The following is a 17,079-nucleotide window of genomic DNA, read 5'->3' as shown; positions in this document are numbered from 1 at the left end:
CCATTACTGCACCAAATGTTCTGATTAGTGCTTTCCCTGGTTATGTCCTCAGTAGCAGTTTTTGTATTGTGCTGTACCCATTCTACATACTGTGAATACAATAATCAATCAATCAATCAATCAATCAATCAATCAATCAATCAATCAGAATGCCGGAGATGGAGCTGCCGGGCCAAAGAGAAGAAGAGGAAGGCCAAAGAGGAGGTTTAGGGATGCGATGAGGTGAGAGAGGACATTCAGGTGGCTGGAGTGACAGTGGAAGACGCAGAGAACAGGTGGGAACAGATGATGTGGCGACCCTGATGGGAATTATAGCCGAAAGAAGAAGAGATCAGTGGTTCTCAAACATTTTCACATATGGGACCCTCTTAAATTGACATGCCAGGGACTCCTGTAAGAGAAGCTTTTCTACTCCTTTTCTTTCCCCAAAACTAATTAAAAATTGTGCACATTTTTAAGATTTTTCAAAAATGTTATTCGAGAATAGCTGATTTAGAAGCTCACATATTGAGCTTGTAAATCAGCTAAATTATTTAGCCAAAGTATATTTGCTTAAGTGGTTTCACTGATTTTGCTGGTGGGGACCCCCTGGCTGGAACCCCCTGTGCCACTTTTATCAGAGTGGGTTATCAAGCTTATTAATTTTAAGTTTGGTATCCATCCATAGTACATTAGGCCACAGCCCCCCTTAACAGTTACAGACATGTAAGGGCCCATTTGGTTCCTTCCCAACTATCAATATATTTGCTGGGGACCCCAGCACATATATTCACCCCTTCAAATACCCCTGGGAGTCCCCGGGCACACAAAGCAAAGCAAAGCAAAGCAAAGCAAAGTTACTATATTTACCCAGGGTATCTGGGCTAAGCTCAAGAACTTGTTTCCAGCCAGGCCCTGCTCATAGAACATTTCATGGTAGTGGTTCAATGCCTTGCTCAAGGGCACTTCAGCGGTGGTCATTTTAACGTGTCGGACCGCTGATTCGAACTGGCGAACTGACACCCCACTTTGAGAACCACTGGATTGCAGACAGACAGACAGACAGACAGACAGACAGACAGACATTGATTGATGTTGACAATTTTATTAACAGTTTGCAGAATTACAGTACATTTCAAGCACAAACTCAATACAAAGGCTGTTAACTGTGAGTGGACGACCCAATTAAGCATTACACTTGTTTACAACAGGGTCCACCATGTTCAATTCAGACAGACAGACAGACAGACAGACAGACAGACAGACAGACAGACAGTGTAACACAATTATAGTACTATATTTTATTCAGATTTATTTTATATCCAGATTCCACTCCACTCCAGGAGGTGGCGATGGCGATTACTCACTTAATTTTGGCGGCCGCCATAAAACAGCAACAGCTGACGTATATTTTGTGCGACGATACGGTAAACGGTTAGAAGACGACGCGATGCCGTGGAGCACGAAGGACTGAAACATCGGACTCCCTGCATAATAATAACAATACAACTGAAACCTTTGTCACACAACACGTTGTTTTCTTGAACGACGGGATTGTTACACTCCCGAGGTGAGTTACTTTGATATGCCATTAATTTATTGTGTGACTGAGTGAGTGTTGTGGTTCATGTAGACATTAGCTAACTAGCTTCTTCAGGCCCGGAGTCTAAATCTTGGGCTACATTAGGCTATGGACCAGAGCTACTCTAAGCCCAGTATAGTACTCTACTCCGTGTACTGGGTCACTTGGAGAATGTAATGTTTATATAGTAGCCTATCATTATAGTATCATATTAGACGCAGTCCATCTAATATGATAGCTCTGGTCCATAGCTAGCCCTGGTCCAGTGCTTACAGCGAGTGAGAGACTCGCTGTAAACAGTGGACCTGGGCTAGTCCATAGCCCATAGCCTAATCTTGCACTCCTAAATGCAACGGCAGCAAAGAAGCATTAGGGCTATGGACCAGAGCTACTATTATGATACTATAGGCTACTTAATTATATTATATTTTAATTAAATTCAGGCTGAAAGAAACATTGCATTCTCCAAGTGATCCAGTAGTCCATCTGATACTTAGCCCGTCTCCGGACCCCCCGGGTTGAGCTCCTTTGGACCTACCACGTATGTCAGAAACTTTAACGTAGGGTTCCGAAAGGAGCTATCTGATACTATACTTTTTATTACTTTTACTATACTATACTTTTAATTTGGTAAGGGATGCCACTGTATCGTCAACCCTGTGGAGTTGATTGTGTAAATTCAGTCAAGGCACAAGCTTGGAGAAAGTAAGATAACAATCAAATATTGAGGTTTGACACTAAATGCATATTGTTGTGGACAGTAGTGACATAACTCATATAATTGTCCAACTCTTTAGCATTAGTTACAAAATGACTGTATACCCTAAATCAGGGGCCTTGTTGTCACTGGTTTGTACTAGTCATCGGCAGGAACCCCCAAACCGGAATCAGCATTACCCATAATTCCCTGTGTTCAAGAGCATCATAATTTTAGGGCCTACCCAATAAAAGCCTTGATGCGGCGTGAGAATCCGACAAGTTTCTTCGAGTACTTATTGGAATAGTTCGTTTGGTATATCCATTTTTTAAATTTCAACTCGTAGCGATTAGCGAGACTAAAAACAAACGGGGGACCAAAAAAATGCTGAACCCCCAAACCAGAATATTTAAAATGTTTTATCAACCGGTCTAAACCGCACCTAGACCTGATCACACGGGCGATAAGTAACAAACACAGACCAGGCTTTCCTCCGAGGTGGAAAGTCTGGTGACACGACATGCCAGTAGTAGAAAGTAGAAACATAGCAGTCTTCAACTTTATTCAAGCACAGTTACTGCAATTAACTATCGGTTTGTTAAAGCAAAGTGATAGAGATTACAAAATCACGTAAAACAGAGTTTCTTTAAGTGGGGTCCTGCACAGGTCCGTGGTTGGTTCCAGGGATTCCTCATGAAAATGAAGAACAATTTAAACACTTATAAGCCCTGCGATGCAACACTTTGTGAGCTTGCAGATCAGCTATTTTCAAAGAATCTTGACAAATGGTGACAACATTTCTCTTAAGGGGGTCCCCTGGCACAAAATCTTTCAAATGGGAGTCACTCTGCGTGCTCAGTGTCCTGACTCCTGACACGAAAACACTTGAGAACCAGTCATGACCTAAGGAGCCCTTCCTACCTCCGGGCTGACAAGCTCAAGATTCAAGTGGAATTCAGTAACTGAATTAAGACGGTATTTATTTTCGTGTCCACAAGATGTCTCTAGCGGACGAGCTGCTGGCGGATCTGGAGGAGGCTGGAGATGAGGGCGAGGATGGGCTCTATCCCGGAGGAGAGGAGGAGGACAGTGATGGAGAGGCGGTGGAAGGGAAGTCAGAAGGCTTGGAGGACATCCCAGAGGAGATGGAGGTGGACTACAGTGGAGCTGAGAGTGTGTCGGCCATCGCCAAGCTACGCAACAGCAAACTGGTTAGTTTGATAGTGTTTGCGTTAAAAAGGAAAAAAAGCTTTAGCCACTTTCACCGTTGCATTCCCATTTGTGAATGTCAGATTTTTCACAATGAAAGCAGAAATATCAGACCATACAATATCAAGCTTGTAGATTTTTTTTTGAGTGGTGCAAACCACTCCAACAACTGGCTTTGTACCCGTGTACCCGTGTTTGTTTGTTCGTACCAAAAAAATCACACCTGTGTGAACTGAGTGGTGTAAGGTCTTATATAGACTGATCAACTGTGGTCTGACGTAATGTCTGACGTAAAGAAATCACACCCGTGTGAACTGGGTGACCATAGCAACCATGCTCATTTTTTGGTACGAACAGACGCGTAAACTAACAAAGCCAGTTGTAGGAGTGGTTTACACCACTCAACAACCATGCTCATGTTTTGGTACGAACAGACACGTAAACTAACAAAGCCAGTTGTAGGAGTGGTTTACACCACTCAAGTGGTTTACACCACTCAAAAATGAGCATGGTTGCTATGGTTCCACTAATCCCTATGGTTAGTATGTGACATCACTGACACAGATGCTTTCCTGGTTCTAATGTACAGTAACTATAAACAATAAATGTGTAGTTGCACCACTCGGTTCACACGGGTGTGCTTTTTTATTTGTCCCATGAAAAAAATATAAAGGGCTTAAGTGGTTAATATTTATACGTCATAGCACCATTTATCTTATATAATCGTGTCATTTAGACCATTTAATTTTAGCCAAAACATATATTCATATGGGCCGGGGTCAACCTTTCTTATGGAGGTCGGGGGTCCATGATGGCATAAATAGAAGTCTAGCCCCTGGGTTACCCCAGTGAGTGAGGCTAATGGTTAGTTATGCCTTCAAGGTTACCTAGCGATGCTTGTGAGCGGATTTTTGTTGCTAGGTTCCTGATAAAGCTGGACTAATTCAAGAAACCTGTTTGACTGTTATGTGCCGTCACTGATCCTGTGGCTTTGTGTATTTTATGTAATTACTGAGGCTGCAACCCTGAAACGTTGGGGCTGGAAGTGATATTTAAATGTTCTCCTGATAGAAATCATTGCTATAGAGTGTTAGTTCAGTAACAGGGGGTCTCTCTCGAGTCTCATCACTCCAGCTCTTTAATGAGGATAAAATACATGTTCAGTTCAGGATGCCAATGCCAATGTATTTGCTCGAATCCGGATGAAATACAGTACAAACATTTCTAGATCTACCGTTCTAGCCGATCTCTATATTTGCCCCAGAATACGAACTCTAGGGTTCATGTGGTTAATAATCTATGTCTATAGTTTTCAGAAATCATGGTGAAAATTGATCGCTATGTTGGGAAGCAGCGCAAGAACTCGGAAGGTGAGAATGACCACAATGTTGCTTTTCTGCTTTGCCCACTGTCTGTAATGTTTCTTTCCCTCTGCGTTTTATTGTTCTACTGGCCTGGGGTGGAAGAGCCATCTATTATACATTTTAGCATCCACATTCCACAATTGATCATCGTAATCGCAAAAATACGACTTAGGGCCAAGCATGAAAATGCAAAAGACCTATGGTAATCAATCACCCTGTCTGAACGTCAGTTAAGACGTTTATTATTTTATCATGAACAGTGAATATATAGAAAATCATTTTAACTTGTAAAATGTGGAAGAGAGTACATGTGGCTGATAAGAAGATTTGAATGCTATGGTCTGATATCTGTCCTAGTTAATGACTGTCATATGGTTCTAGCTAAATTGTTGAGCAATCATTTTGCACTTCTACTCCTGTTCCATTTTATCTTTTATGATGATGATGATGATAACCCATTCTGGGCGGGAACCCCTTTTGGTGTTTTAACTAAGCATTATGTTATACTTTAGCTAATGAAAAATAGCAGATCTACAAGCTTGTGGCGCGCTACGAGCTTGTAGGTCTGCTATTTTTTTTTAATCGTGAAAATGTGCAAATCTTTGAATCTATATTCTTTCAGAGCCAACGTTTTTTAACTCAAATCTTTGCGTCTGGGGGACGACGACGACAACGTATTTTCAGATGGGGGTCGGCGGCCAATTACATATATTTTTTTGGAGTCCTTCTTTGAGAACCACTAACAGAAACATGGGTTTTTCAGAAAACTGATTTAGAAGATATTTTGTAGAATCGTTCCCAGGTCTAAATGGGTTAATAGCGACATGTTCTGATGACATCTGAATGATGTGTTCCATTGTTTCCCCCTGCAGTGTCCGGCCCGGTCGAGTCTGACCCAGAATACAGGCTGATTGTCGCTGCCAATAACCTCACAGTGGAGATCGACAATGAACTCAGTGAGTTTATTTTATTATCTTTGATACTTTTTTACAGAGCCTAGTAATAACAGATTTCATTTGATTTATTTTCCATGCAAACAAATATGGACCTCCACTTCATTTTATTCTTCTTCATCAGATATCATTCACAAGTTTGTCCGTGACAAGTACTCCAAAAGGTTCCCAGAGCTGGAATCCCTGGTGCCAAATTCTCTAGATTACGTCCTGACAGTTAAGGTGAGTTTTCAGTCGAGATCGGTTTTCAAGTGACCGACTGTACAACGATTTCAGTGTCGACCCGTTCCGATCCATATGATATGCCATATATGGGCATAAAAGGGACACTGGTAGACGGACAGATACAAACTAGACAGATCTCTATATATATATATATGGGCACAAAAGGGACAAAGACAGTTGGATGAGTTTTTGATTCATCCAAAAAATATGATGAACAGCAATTTGCGCATGTGTCACCGGAGTGCCTCTGATATGGCCACGTATGGACACGGCCCGTCAGATCAGTGGTGCAACGTAGGCGAGAGGCTCCTAGTTACTAGAGCCTCTCGCCTACGGTGCACCACTGATCCGACCGATGTGCCCATACATGGCCCTATCGGAGCTAGTCTAGTATATTAAAAGTGCGTTGGGGGTGGACTAAACTTTGGTGGGCGTCACAAACGTAACATGCCCATATATGGACTGGCAAACATAGAATCCATCACCCGGTTATGGCATCACCACATGGTTTGGTAACCTGTCCGTCAAACTCAAATCCCAACTTCAAAACCTAGTCAAGAGGGCTGGGACAATCATAGGCATGCAGCCCCCATGTTCTCTTCAAGAAATCTCTGAGAGAACAGTGAGGAAGCAGGGCCTCAAAATCACCCGAGACCCGAACCACATCCTCCATAAAGAATATGAGTTGCTGCCGTCTGGCAGACGGTACAGGTCACCATACTGTAAGCTCAATACATTCTCCTTTGTTCCACTGTCAATCAAAGCACTCAATAACAGATTACTAACATATAGAATAATATAGACTAACTACTGGGGGGAACGAGGAAGACCTTATGAAGGGAGAGTGCAATACTGTAATACTTGAACCTCTTAGATATATTTGCACACTGTGGTGTAGGATAAATTATTTTTTGTATGAACTGTATGCATGTACAGTATGTCGTCTGTCTGGAGTTGGTGCCCAAGACAAATTTCTCCTCGGTGACTAAAGGCTAATTGAATTGAATTGAGATTACTTTATAGCAGGTGTGGGCAACTTTGACGATGGAGAGGGCCGCTATATTTCCACACTCACTCCCTAGGGCCATATATTACTGTCGTAGCAAAAATAGCCGATCTACGAGCTTGTAGATCGGCTATTTTTGCTATATTTGAATTGAAATCTTGAATTATGTTTTGCTATTTTTGAATTGGAATCCTGAAAATTAACATTTTTACGTAATTTCAAATACCTTTAATTATACTTGTGTTGAGCAATGAGCTACTAATTTAGACTGAAGTAATTAAAGCGGTTCATGTTTGCATGTTGTGGAATTGTAACAGCTATTATATCAGTGTTCTGACATTAACCTGAGGGCCACATTAAGTGAAGGTGGGGGCCGCATGTGGCCCCCGGGCCACCAGTTGCCCACCCCTGCTTTATAGCCAATTTGAACAGCTAGTTTTAGTATAAGAGCACATGGCTGCATGATCTAAAGTTCTAAACAATATATCCTATTTGTGCTTATGATGATACCCAACTTCTATGTACTCAAATTGTTTTTGGGAGGGTGGTTTCCTAATATTTAGAGGCTAGGGACTTGCCGATATCAAAAACATCCTCCAGCTTAATGACTCAAAATCTGAGGTGCAGTGCTAGTATTTGGCCCCAGTCTCGCCAGAGCCCAAATAGAAAAGGGTCAAGAGTTTCGGTGTCACTCAATCCTCATTTTATCATTAACTGTCTCAGTGCCACAGGACGCCTTTGGACGCCTCCCCTTTATGAAACATCTATCCAATTTCTATCCACCTCTGATTTCTAACTCCTTCTCACCATATACAAGGCTAGGTCCGGTCTCGCTCCTCCCTACATCGCCGATCTAATTTCCCCCTATGTCCCAACCCGTAGCTTGAGATCAACTAAAGAGCTTCGTGATCCACAAGTCTGTAGGCTAAAAACCAAAGGAGATCTGGCTTTCAGTGCTACAGTATAGCGCCTACACACACTGCCCTTGCAGATCAAGCGTGCTGATTCATTGTCCTCTTTTAAATCCCTTTTAAAAACGCACTTTTATAGATTGGCCTTCAGTGCCAACTCCTATTCATACTTTGTATTTTTTTTTGTTGATTTTCGATGCTGTTATTATTATTTTTGCTGTTCTTTTGCAATGTTTTCTGCTGCTTATTTTCCTGTTTTGAATGCGAAGCACTTTGTAATTGCAATTTTGAAAGGTGCTATATAAATTAAGTTGTATTATATTTCAGCGCCTCTAAAGAAGGACGTGTTTTGCTTTTCAGGAACTGGGCAACAACCTGGACAAGTGTAAGAACAACGAGAACCTGCAGCAGATCCTGACCAATGCCACCATCATGGTGGTCAGCGTTACAGCCTCAACCACACAGGGGTCTGTATAGTGAATTTAAACACGCAAAGCTTTGTACCCCTTTTGAAACTTTGCTCACCGACCGCTTCTTTTGATCTCGGCTATATTCCATATTACTATTCAAGCAAGGCACATAAAGCCTAATGTTGTGGCTGATAATAATTTCCATTTCAATTATTCAACCGGCAGGCTAAACATGGGAGATAAAAAGCAGTCTGTAATGACGCGCCATCAAACGCAATGATAAAATGATTCATATAGAAACGAGCTCATCAGTTTAAAATGTTTATAGTATTTCAGTGCACCAAATATCACAATACAATTTCAATAAATATATATGTAATAAATATGTGCAAAGAATCCAAAACTATTAAACAGTGAGCAAAACAAACGTGAATGAATCAATATACTAAAGTGCGAGTGTGGTCAACAGAATATACGTATCCTCCCAGCTCACCCTGCCTCCAAGATCAAACAGCCTTAGAGTGAGCTGGTACAGACACTCATATTTGTCAACTCCAGGTGGCCACCCACAGAGACGCTCCCACCAATAATGGAGCGTCAATGCGGTGCCCACACCCATCACCAACCAAGTGAAAGTTACTATACCTAAGCACTCTTTGGCTCCTACACCTAACTTGTCCCGGGTGCGATATTAATGGCAGCCACTGCTCCTACTACTAGGACATGGTTCACGCTAACATTTTTATCTATCTATCTTCAAATATGACCACCGAAGTCCTGACGTCACTGTCAGTAGAGGGCGTCAGTCCACAGGTTCATGTACTTTTTATTTGCATTGTAATCTCCACAGGGGCATTTTAGATCGCCTCATATAAGAACTGTGTTTGAAAAATAAACCGATCACCCCGGCCTTTTCACTCGTATGGATATGAAGCATCGACTGAAGGTGGAAATGTACAAATATACCCAAAGAGTAACAAAATAAGCGTTAGAAACGAGTCAAACAACCCAGAGACTACATTTCCGGCTAGGCGGGTGGCTGCATCTGCCCGTCGCACAACAGAAACTGAATGTCAATTACGTTTATTTTTATTTTATTGATATTTATTGTTTCGTGGTTAGTACAGGTCGAGTCACCACCAGCTGAGCTTACGTCAATGAGGAATCTCAGGAACGCAATGTGTTGACAGCTGGGCGTGACGTATATTAGCAGCGACATTGCCTTCATATGTAGTTTCAAGGCTTTTGCGGCCACATTAATTCCATTTTCTCCAGAAACTGGCTGTATCAAATATGAATGGACATCATTAACGACGCACAGCCACTCCCCTGACAAAGGCCGGGGTGGTCGGTTTATTTTTCAAATGCAGTTCTTATATGAAGCGACCTAAAATCGCCCTATGGAGATTTCAATGCAAATAAAAAAATACATGAACCTGTGTGTTGGTGCCCTCTACTGAAAGTGACGTCAGACTTCGGTGCTCTATTGTCGGCTTGTTAAATGATATGAACTTAATCGAATGGGGACAAAAAAATCAAACAAACTGTTTTGATTGTCTTAGGACGATGCTAGGTGACGATGAGTTAAAGCGATTGGAGGAGGCCTGTGACATGGCTCTGGAGCTGAAACAATCAAACCACAAGATCTATGAATACGTGGAGTCCAGAATGTCCTTCATTGCTCCAAATCTCTCCGTCATCGTTGGGGCGTCGACAGCCGCTAAGATCATGGGTAAGTGGAGGGTGAAGACGGTCAACAATTATATGATAAAATGGGTCATTATTATTATCACGTTACATCTGGTGTGATGATTAACTGCTGTCAGTACACTCATTGTGGTTGCAATTAAAATGAGAGATCTGCCGAAAAGGGCATGTCATGTATCCTAGTCAACAAATGAGTAGGGATGCCTGGACGATGGATGCTTGGAGCATTTGGCACAGAGCATTGGATGGTTTGTCAGTTTTTTTTATTTGATATGTTTATTAACAATGTTTACATGTACAGAAAAATGCACATAGTTATACATCACCATCAAAAGAATACATTAATGGCTTATTTCCATTGCAGTCCCTTAGTTAAAAATGAAACCCAACAATGAATGTGTATGAGTGAGCGTGTCCATGTGAGTGTTTTAGGAATGTGTTAATAATTATTATGTTGTTATTATTATTATTTTTTGTGTGAGTGCGTATGTGTGCACAAGTTCCATCTCAGCATTGTTTCTCGTGATCTGTGTGTGTGTGTAGGTATTGCTGGTGGTCTAACCAACCTGTCCAAGATGCCGGCCTGTAATCTCATGCTACTGGGAGCCCAGAGAAGAACCCTGGCAGGATTCAGCAGTACCTCACTGCTGCCTCACACGGGCTACATCTACCACTGTGACGTGGTGCAGATACTGCCCCCGGTCAGTGCACACAGGTTTTTACACAGTCGCTCTGACAGCTCGTCTTTTTTTTTTGGAAGGAAATTCAGTTTAATCTTCACCCAGCTGGTGGCTGCTCAGATGGTCACGATGATCGCCAGTTAGAGGTTAGGGGCTATATCTTGCGCCACCTCTTAACCCTTATCCCTGAACTAATGTCATTTTTTTTTAGTATTTTAAAAAACCTTTTAAAATAGTTCAAATAGCCGACCTACAAGCTCACAATGTCTCGATGTAGATCGTCTAGTTGAACTATTTTAAAATGTTTTTCAAAATAGTAAAAAATGGCAAATACGTTTAGGGATAAGGGTGGCGCAAGATGGAGCCTTAATTGGCTCAGGGACATTTCAACATATACTGTAGCTTGGTGGTCCGGGGGGCACAGACGGCACCTCTACTCACAGCTACTGTTGCCAACATTGCTGAAAACAACTTTGTTTTCAAATTAGGCTTTAATGTCACACAACAATAGATCTCTACAAATTAATTATGTATTTTGGATGTGGGCAACATCTGTATCATTAGTGTGGTTGTCCTAACAGGGCATTACTATAGTAATTACCTGACTTTATTTATAGACAAACCTCAAAGTGTATTTATTATTCTGCCCCCTGTGACATCATGTGGGTCAATATCATTATACTGTACTTAGCGATCTATTTGAGCTAAAACAGTGCAACCACACTCGCAATTTCCCAGAATTGTGCCATTCTAGTTTCATTTAATTTTGTGAGACCCATTGTAGTTAAACAATGACAGTAACCCTGTAATGTAAGATGAGTACTTGATACTTGAAATGTAAAAGGTTGGGAATCACTGCCCTAGAGCAGTGGTTCCCAAAGTGGGGTCCGGGGACCTCTCAGAGTTAAATTAACATTGATTTAACAATACAAATTGGGGTCTCGGAGATAGAAATGCCATTAAATGGGGGTCCGTAGCCTATTGCGTATCAAACTGAGGGTCGTTGAAATTAAAGCAAGTTGAGAATCACTGCTAGAGCCGTAAAAATGTTCTCTTATGGGGTCCCTGGCATATCTTTTCAAATGGGGGTCTGCGCGCTAATTAGTGTCAATTTGGGGGTCCTTGACATGAAGGAGTTTGGGAACCACTGTACATTGTATGAATTGTATATTATATTTTGCCCTCGTGTGGTGTTTTCTTTAGGACTTGAGGAGGAAGGCAGCTCGTCTGGTGTCTGCAAAGTGCACCCTGGCTTCCAGAGTGGACAGCTTCCACGAGAGCGCAGACGGCAAGGTGAGGCGCAAGACGAAGCAATCACACATCCCTGTTTCGTTCATATTCAGCCTTCCTGTTGAAAGGAAGGAATCTCACATTCAACTGAATGTTTGATTCGGTTTCTTGGTGGGTGACACGTTTTTGAACCTCCAACCACTACAACAGTATATTAGCAGTGCATTGAAGGTTAAGGCATAGATATGTATGAATAAAATAACAGAATTTGAGGTTAAATGTGAACACGGGGACTGCCATCCCCTGAATCCCCAAATGTGACCCACCATTCCTATGCTGACCGCCCCTGGCCTGTGTGTTTCTCTGCAGGTGGGATACGACCTGAAGGAGGAGATTGAGAGGAAGTTTGATAAATGGCAGGAACCTCCTCCAGTGAAGACGGTGAAACCACTACCAGCCCCGCTGGATGGACAGAGGAAGAAGAGGGGAGGAAGGAGGTACACACACACACACACACACACACACACACACACACACACACACACACACACACACACACACACACACACACACACACACACACACACACACACACACACACACTTTTAGAAACCTTCACAGGTCCTTCATAGGTCATAATTAGAACCACTTGAATTCTAGCCGTCATGATTATACATTTTATGCAACGATTAATTGTCGCACAAATAATTGTGATTAACGATTTACATTTTTTTTTTTTTACAAATTACATTTCGGTCTGGCCTTTAGGCTTTGAAGTTGCACAGTGCCAATATGACATAATAATCTAAATATACAAAAATTACTGGCATATTTAATAACTTTAGCCTGATCGATAAGGTGCTCGTTATCAATAAAAATCACACCCGTGTGAACTGAGTGGTGTAAGGTTTTATATAGCATGATCAGCTGTGGTCTGACGTAATGTCTGACGTAATGAAATCACACAAAATATGTTAAGTAAAAAAAGCTATCATTTTTGATAAATGTATGTATCACACCTGGATGTGATTTCACAACTGGCTTTTTTTGCGCAGAGAAAATGACCACGGTTGCTACGGTCATCCAGTTCACCCGGGTGTGATTTAATTACGTCAGAAATTATTTTGAACATAGCAACCACGGTCATTTTTTTATGCACACAAAAGCCAGTTGTAGGAGTGGTTTACACCACTCAAAAAATGTACGAGCTCCATCCCTAGTTAAGACAGAGAGCCTGCTGGAAAAGCTCCCCCCCCACCCCACATATAGTTTTCATAATTAACCTTGGATTTGACCAAAGCTGTTTTGTTTCCTCCTCAAGGTATCGTAAGATGAAGGAGCGTCTCGGACTGACGGAGATCAGGAAACATGCCAACAGGATGACGTTCGCCGAGGTCAGGAATGGATTCAGTGTTTCTCAAAATGCCGCCACGTAAATGCCTTAAACACTCGGTTTTATTATGGATGGGGAGGGTTGAATTGAATCGGTCTTTTGTGTTGTGTTGTCTTGTGTTTTCAGATTGAGGACGATGCGTACCAGGAGGACCTTGGCTTCAGTCTGGGTCAGCTGGGGAAGAGTGGCAGTGGGCGCGTCAGACAGGTCCAGATCAATGAGGCCACCAAGGCCAGGATCTCCAAGTCCCTCCAGGTATACAGCCAGGACCACCTGGAATAAAGTTCTCATTCAACCACGACTCATTTGGATTCCATAAGAAGCCAAGCGTGTCTTCTGTGAAAGCATGCTGTGCACCGAAAATAGCCAATGTACAAGCACACAACTGAGCTTTTAGATTGGCTATTTTCGGTCACTAGCCTACTTATTTTAACTTGCCCAGCGAGCCAGCTTTGAGCTACCCACCAGAGGGCGCTGTTGGCGATACATGAGTATTTGAAGTGATAAAACTAGCAATAGAATACAAGTTTTAGAAGCACCTTCCAGAAACATGAATGGTCTCAGAAATGTCATAAAGGCAAAAGTGGCCTCAAATATGTGATTTCTCGGCCTAAAACATTTCATTTTCAGTCTTGAGATTTTATTTTTCTTTATTCCATGAGACCACACCTGAGAAACATAGGAACTAGGGGTGGAAAACTACATCGATTCTTAGATTAATCACGATTAATTATCTGCGATTATTTTACAAAAAAAGGACGCTACATCTCTGAACTACTGCATCTCCTTGGCCACGTGACATCTCTCGTCGGTCGCAAAAGCTAGACTCAAAACTAAGACCACGTTTACACGGCAAGAATGGAAAAAGACAAAGTGCCGTTGCGTTCTCGTTCAACCCCCGAAAATACTGAGACCGTTGGTGTCTAAGTGGAAGACACATCTGATACTTTATTTGGCCTTTTTCTTTGTTTGTTGTCTAAAAACGGAGCCTTTGCAGTAGTCTCTCCCATACCGTCTCCCCTTGTGTCAGTTGACTGCTTTAAGAAGTTGTTAAAACTCACTCGTTTCCTATGCCCTCTTAGCACTAGTCTATTTTCTCACTGTATAGCACCTTGTACGCGTTTTGAATGGCGCTTTATAAACAATGTTTACTTACTGTAATGTCTTGAACATGCCGTATGTGTTTGCTTTCCCTTCAGAGGACACTGCAGAAGCAGAGCATGACGTATGGAGGGAAGTCCACCGTCAGAGACAGGTCGAATGGAACCAGCTCCAGTGTGGCTTTCACTCCTCTCCAGGTACCAAAGATAACCCACTGCACATAGGATTGGATGATGTGGTTGGTAGCCTAGGGCTTAGGCCGTAGATGAGGGATTTTTCAAACTTTATAATTTCAAGGACCCCATAACTCTGACAGTTATGGGCCTGCAAGGGTCCATTTGGACCCCCTCAAGGAACCCTGGGTGTCCCTGGACCTCACATTGGCCCTTTTTTCCGCTCATGCAGCCGCAGAAAAACACCATGAGCTGATTGTCAGAGCTGTAGTATTTTTCCCAGTCTGGTCTCCCGATGTATTCTGTAAGACTCTGTGTGTAATGGGGCAGCATTGCCCCATTACATTACAGTTATGGGGGAGGCCGGTAGCCTAGTTTGATGTGTCGGGGGCAACTCCTCCAGTGATCAACAATAGAAGATTAGTGTTAGCTGAGTGTGACCGTGGACCAGGCCCCCTCACAGAGCACGACCATGGACTGCTACCATATTCTATTACACCACTACACTATATCTTATTTTAATGTTCTTATACATTATTATTTATATCGTTGCTGTCGGGAGGAAACCACCTAACTCCATTTTTGAGGTTTTGGCCTTTTGGGCATAAATCTGTGCTATTGAACACCATTTTCGTCTGTGTGTTTCAAAAATATCGAACCAATGGAAAGTAGTAAAAAGCGCTTCGGACAAAACCTTAACTCCATTGGACCCTCAAACTGTCTGCTAAAGCAGCTAACTCCACCACCTCTCCCACTCACATGCAAGTAATTAACAATATATAAAGTCACAGCACCAACTTTGATGAGGCAGTATTGCTTTGTTTTCTTCATTTCCTGATTTATTTTTATTATTTCCTGAAAAATGAACATTTTGGAGTTAAGTGTTTTCTTCCCGACGGCAGAGATATATTTGTCTGTATCTCCTCCCTGCCTCTCCTTCTTTCTAATTCTCTCCCCCGACACGGTCAAGGCAGATGGCCGCCCACCCTAGAGTCGGGTTCTGCTTGACGTTTCTTCCTAAGGGAAATTTTTCGTTACCACTGTCTCAATATTGCTTGCTCTGGCCCTGGGTGGGATCTCTGTCTGTTTGCAAACCCTGACCGAGCTTTGTCTTGAGACAACTTGTTGTGATTTGACACTTGAATAAAAATCAAATTGAGCTGTGCTGGCGGAATGAGTAGAATAAGGCATTTGCTAAAACACCCAGGTTCCATTTAAGAAACCAAACCATGAATGAAGTAGTAGTCGGGGCTTAACCCATTTGGCCTGAGCTCGATTCTACAAAATGTATTTTCTGAAAAACCAGTCAGTGGTGCTCAAACTATTTCATTTCAGGGACCCCAAATATTATATGTATTTGAACTCTGACCCCCCCCATGTCAAAATATGATGTTCCAGGGACCCACCAGAAGCAAAGATTTGAGTTAAAAATGTTCGCTCTGAAAGAATATATATTCAAAGGTTTGCGCCACATTTTTATCTACAAGCTACGAGCTTGTAGGTCTGCTAGTTTTTTTTCAATAGCTAAAGTATAACGACATGCTTAAAACACAAAGGGGTTACCGCCCCGGAATGGGTTAAAGATTACCAAGGTTGTTCCTAACGGCTGTTTCCCTCTGTTGTGCTCAGGGTCTGGAGATCGTGAACCCTCAGGCAGCAGAGAAGAAGGTGGCTGAGGCCAACCAGAAATACTTCTCCAACATGGCAGAGTTCCTCAAAGTCAAGAAAGAAGAGAAGATATGACTTTAAAACCATACAGTATTACTGTATAGCTCCCCTCCAACCCCCCCCCCCCCTTACTCAACCACAGTAAAGAGATGGCTTTTTTTATGTGTATAAGTTTGCTTCTATATTTTATGTTATACCTTTTGACTTATTTTTATTTTGGTCCAATTTGAATAAATGCAATGCAGACTTTTGACATGTTCTCGTTATTTGTATAATGGCGTAGCAAAGTGTATGGTCCTACCTAGACTGATGGATCATGATTCTGTAATATAAATATACATCACAATTCTATAGCAACTGTTACTGAGTTCACAGTAGGTGACAGTTTTTGTCCAGAACAACTTGACAACATTCCTCTAACTTTATAACAAAAGCTGAAGAAATAATCTAAAACTCAAATGAAATGTGCATGCTATATTATAACCTTGACAAATTTGAAAAACATTGTATACTGTTCTTAATTTAAAGCAATGAACACCAAATGTCAACAAGGCAGACATTGATACAAACAAGACTTGTCAGTCCAGATTTTCTACAGTGCTGCACCTATTTTTCCAATGGATGCAGATGCTTTGACTGTAGACAAATCAAGTTTGAAATAACATAGATGACGGAACTATGTCAGGAAATCCACATATCCCTCACATCTTGTACACGATGAGACACATTGACATATTGGTTATTCACGGGATATTCCTGGTGGTGCCACAAGATGACCACATGGTGGCAGT

The 17,079-nt window shown here is 42.0% G+C and overlaps 2 protein-coding genes across 2 annotated transcripts in view; both read left to right on the top strand.

Annotated features, from left to right (window-relative positions):
- Positions 1-17,079, top strand: part of mboat7 (membrane bound O-acyltransferase domain containing 7) — a 184,530-nt gene that overhangs the window by 105,039 nt on the left and 62,412 nt on the right. The window lies entirely within an intron of this gene.
- On the top strand, positions 1,396-16,539 carry prpf31 (PRP31 pre-mRNA processing factor 31 homolog (yeast)). Its single transcript, XM_079504503.1, has 14 exons — positions 1,396-1,549; positions 3,257-3,469; positions 4,777-4,837; positions 5,704-5,787; positions 5,909-6,006; positions 8,287-8,393; positions 9,899-10,068; positions 10,587-10,744; positions 11,927-12,016; positions 12,323-12,450; positions 13,275-13,347; positions 13,473-13,601; positions 14,546-14,644; positions 16,250-16,539. The coding sequence occupies exons 2-14, from the start codon at positions 3,257-3,259 to the stop codon at positions 16,361-16,363; spliced, it is 1,524 nt and encodes a 507-aa protein (XP_079360629.1). The 5' UTR covers positions 1,396-1,549; the 3' UTR covers positions 16,364-16,539.

Source organism: Electrona antarctica (assembly GCF_951216825.1).
Source record: "Electrona antarctica genome assembly, chromosome: 6".
NCBI lineage: Eukaryota > Metazoa > Chordata > Actinopteri > Myctophiformes > Myctophidae > Electrona > Electrona antarctica.
This window is presented reverse-complemented; position numbering and strand designations above follow the sequence as displayed.

Excerpts from the sequence above, each read along its gene's own strand:
- prpf31 (XM_079504503.1), top strand. The coding sequence starts at position 3,257 with ATGTCTCTAGCGGACGAGCTGCTGGCGGATCTGGAGGAGGCTGGAGAT. Across the intron at positions 4,838-5,703 it reads GCAGCGCAAGAACTCGGAAG|TGTCCGGCCCGGTCGAGTCT; the intron begins GTGAGAATGACC and ends TTCCCCCTGCAG. Across the intron at positions 14,645-16,249 it reads TGGCTTTCACTCCTCTCCAG|GGTCTGGAGATCGTGAACCC; the intron begins GTACCAAAGATA and ends TGTTGTGCTCAG.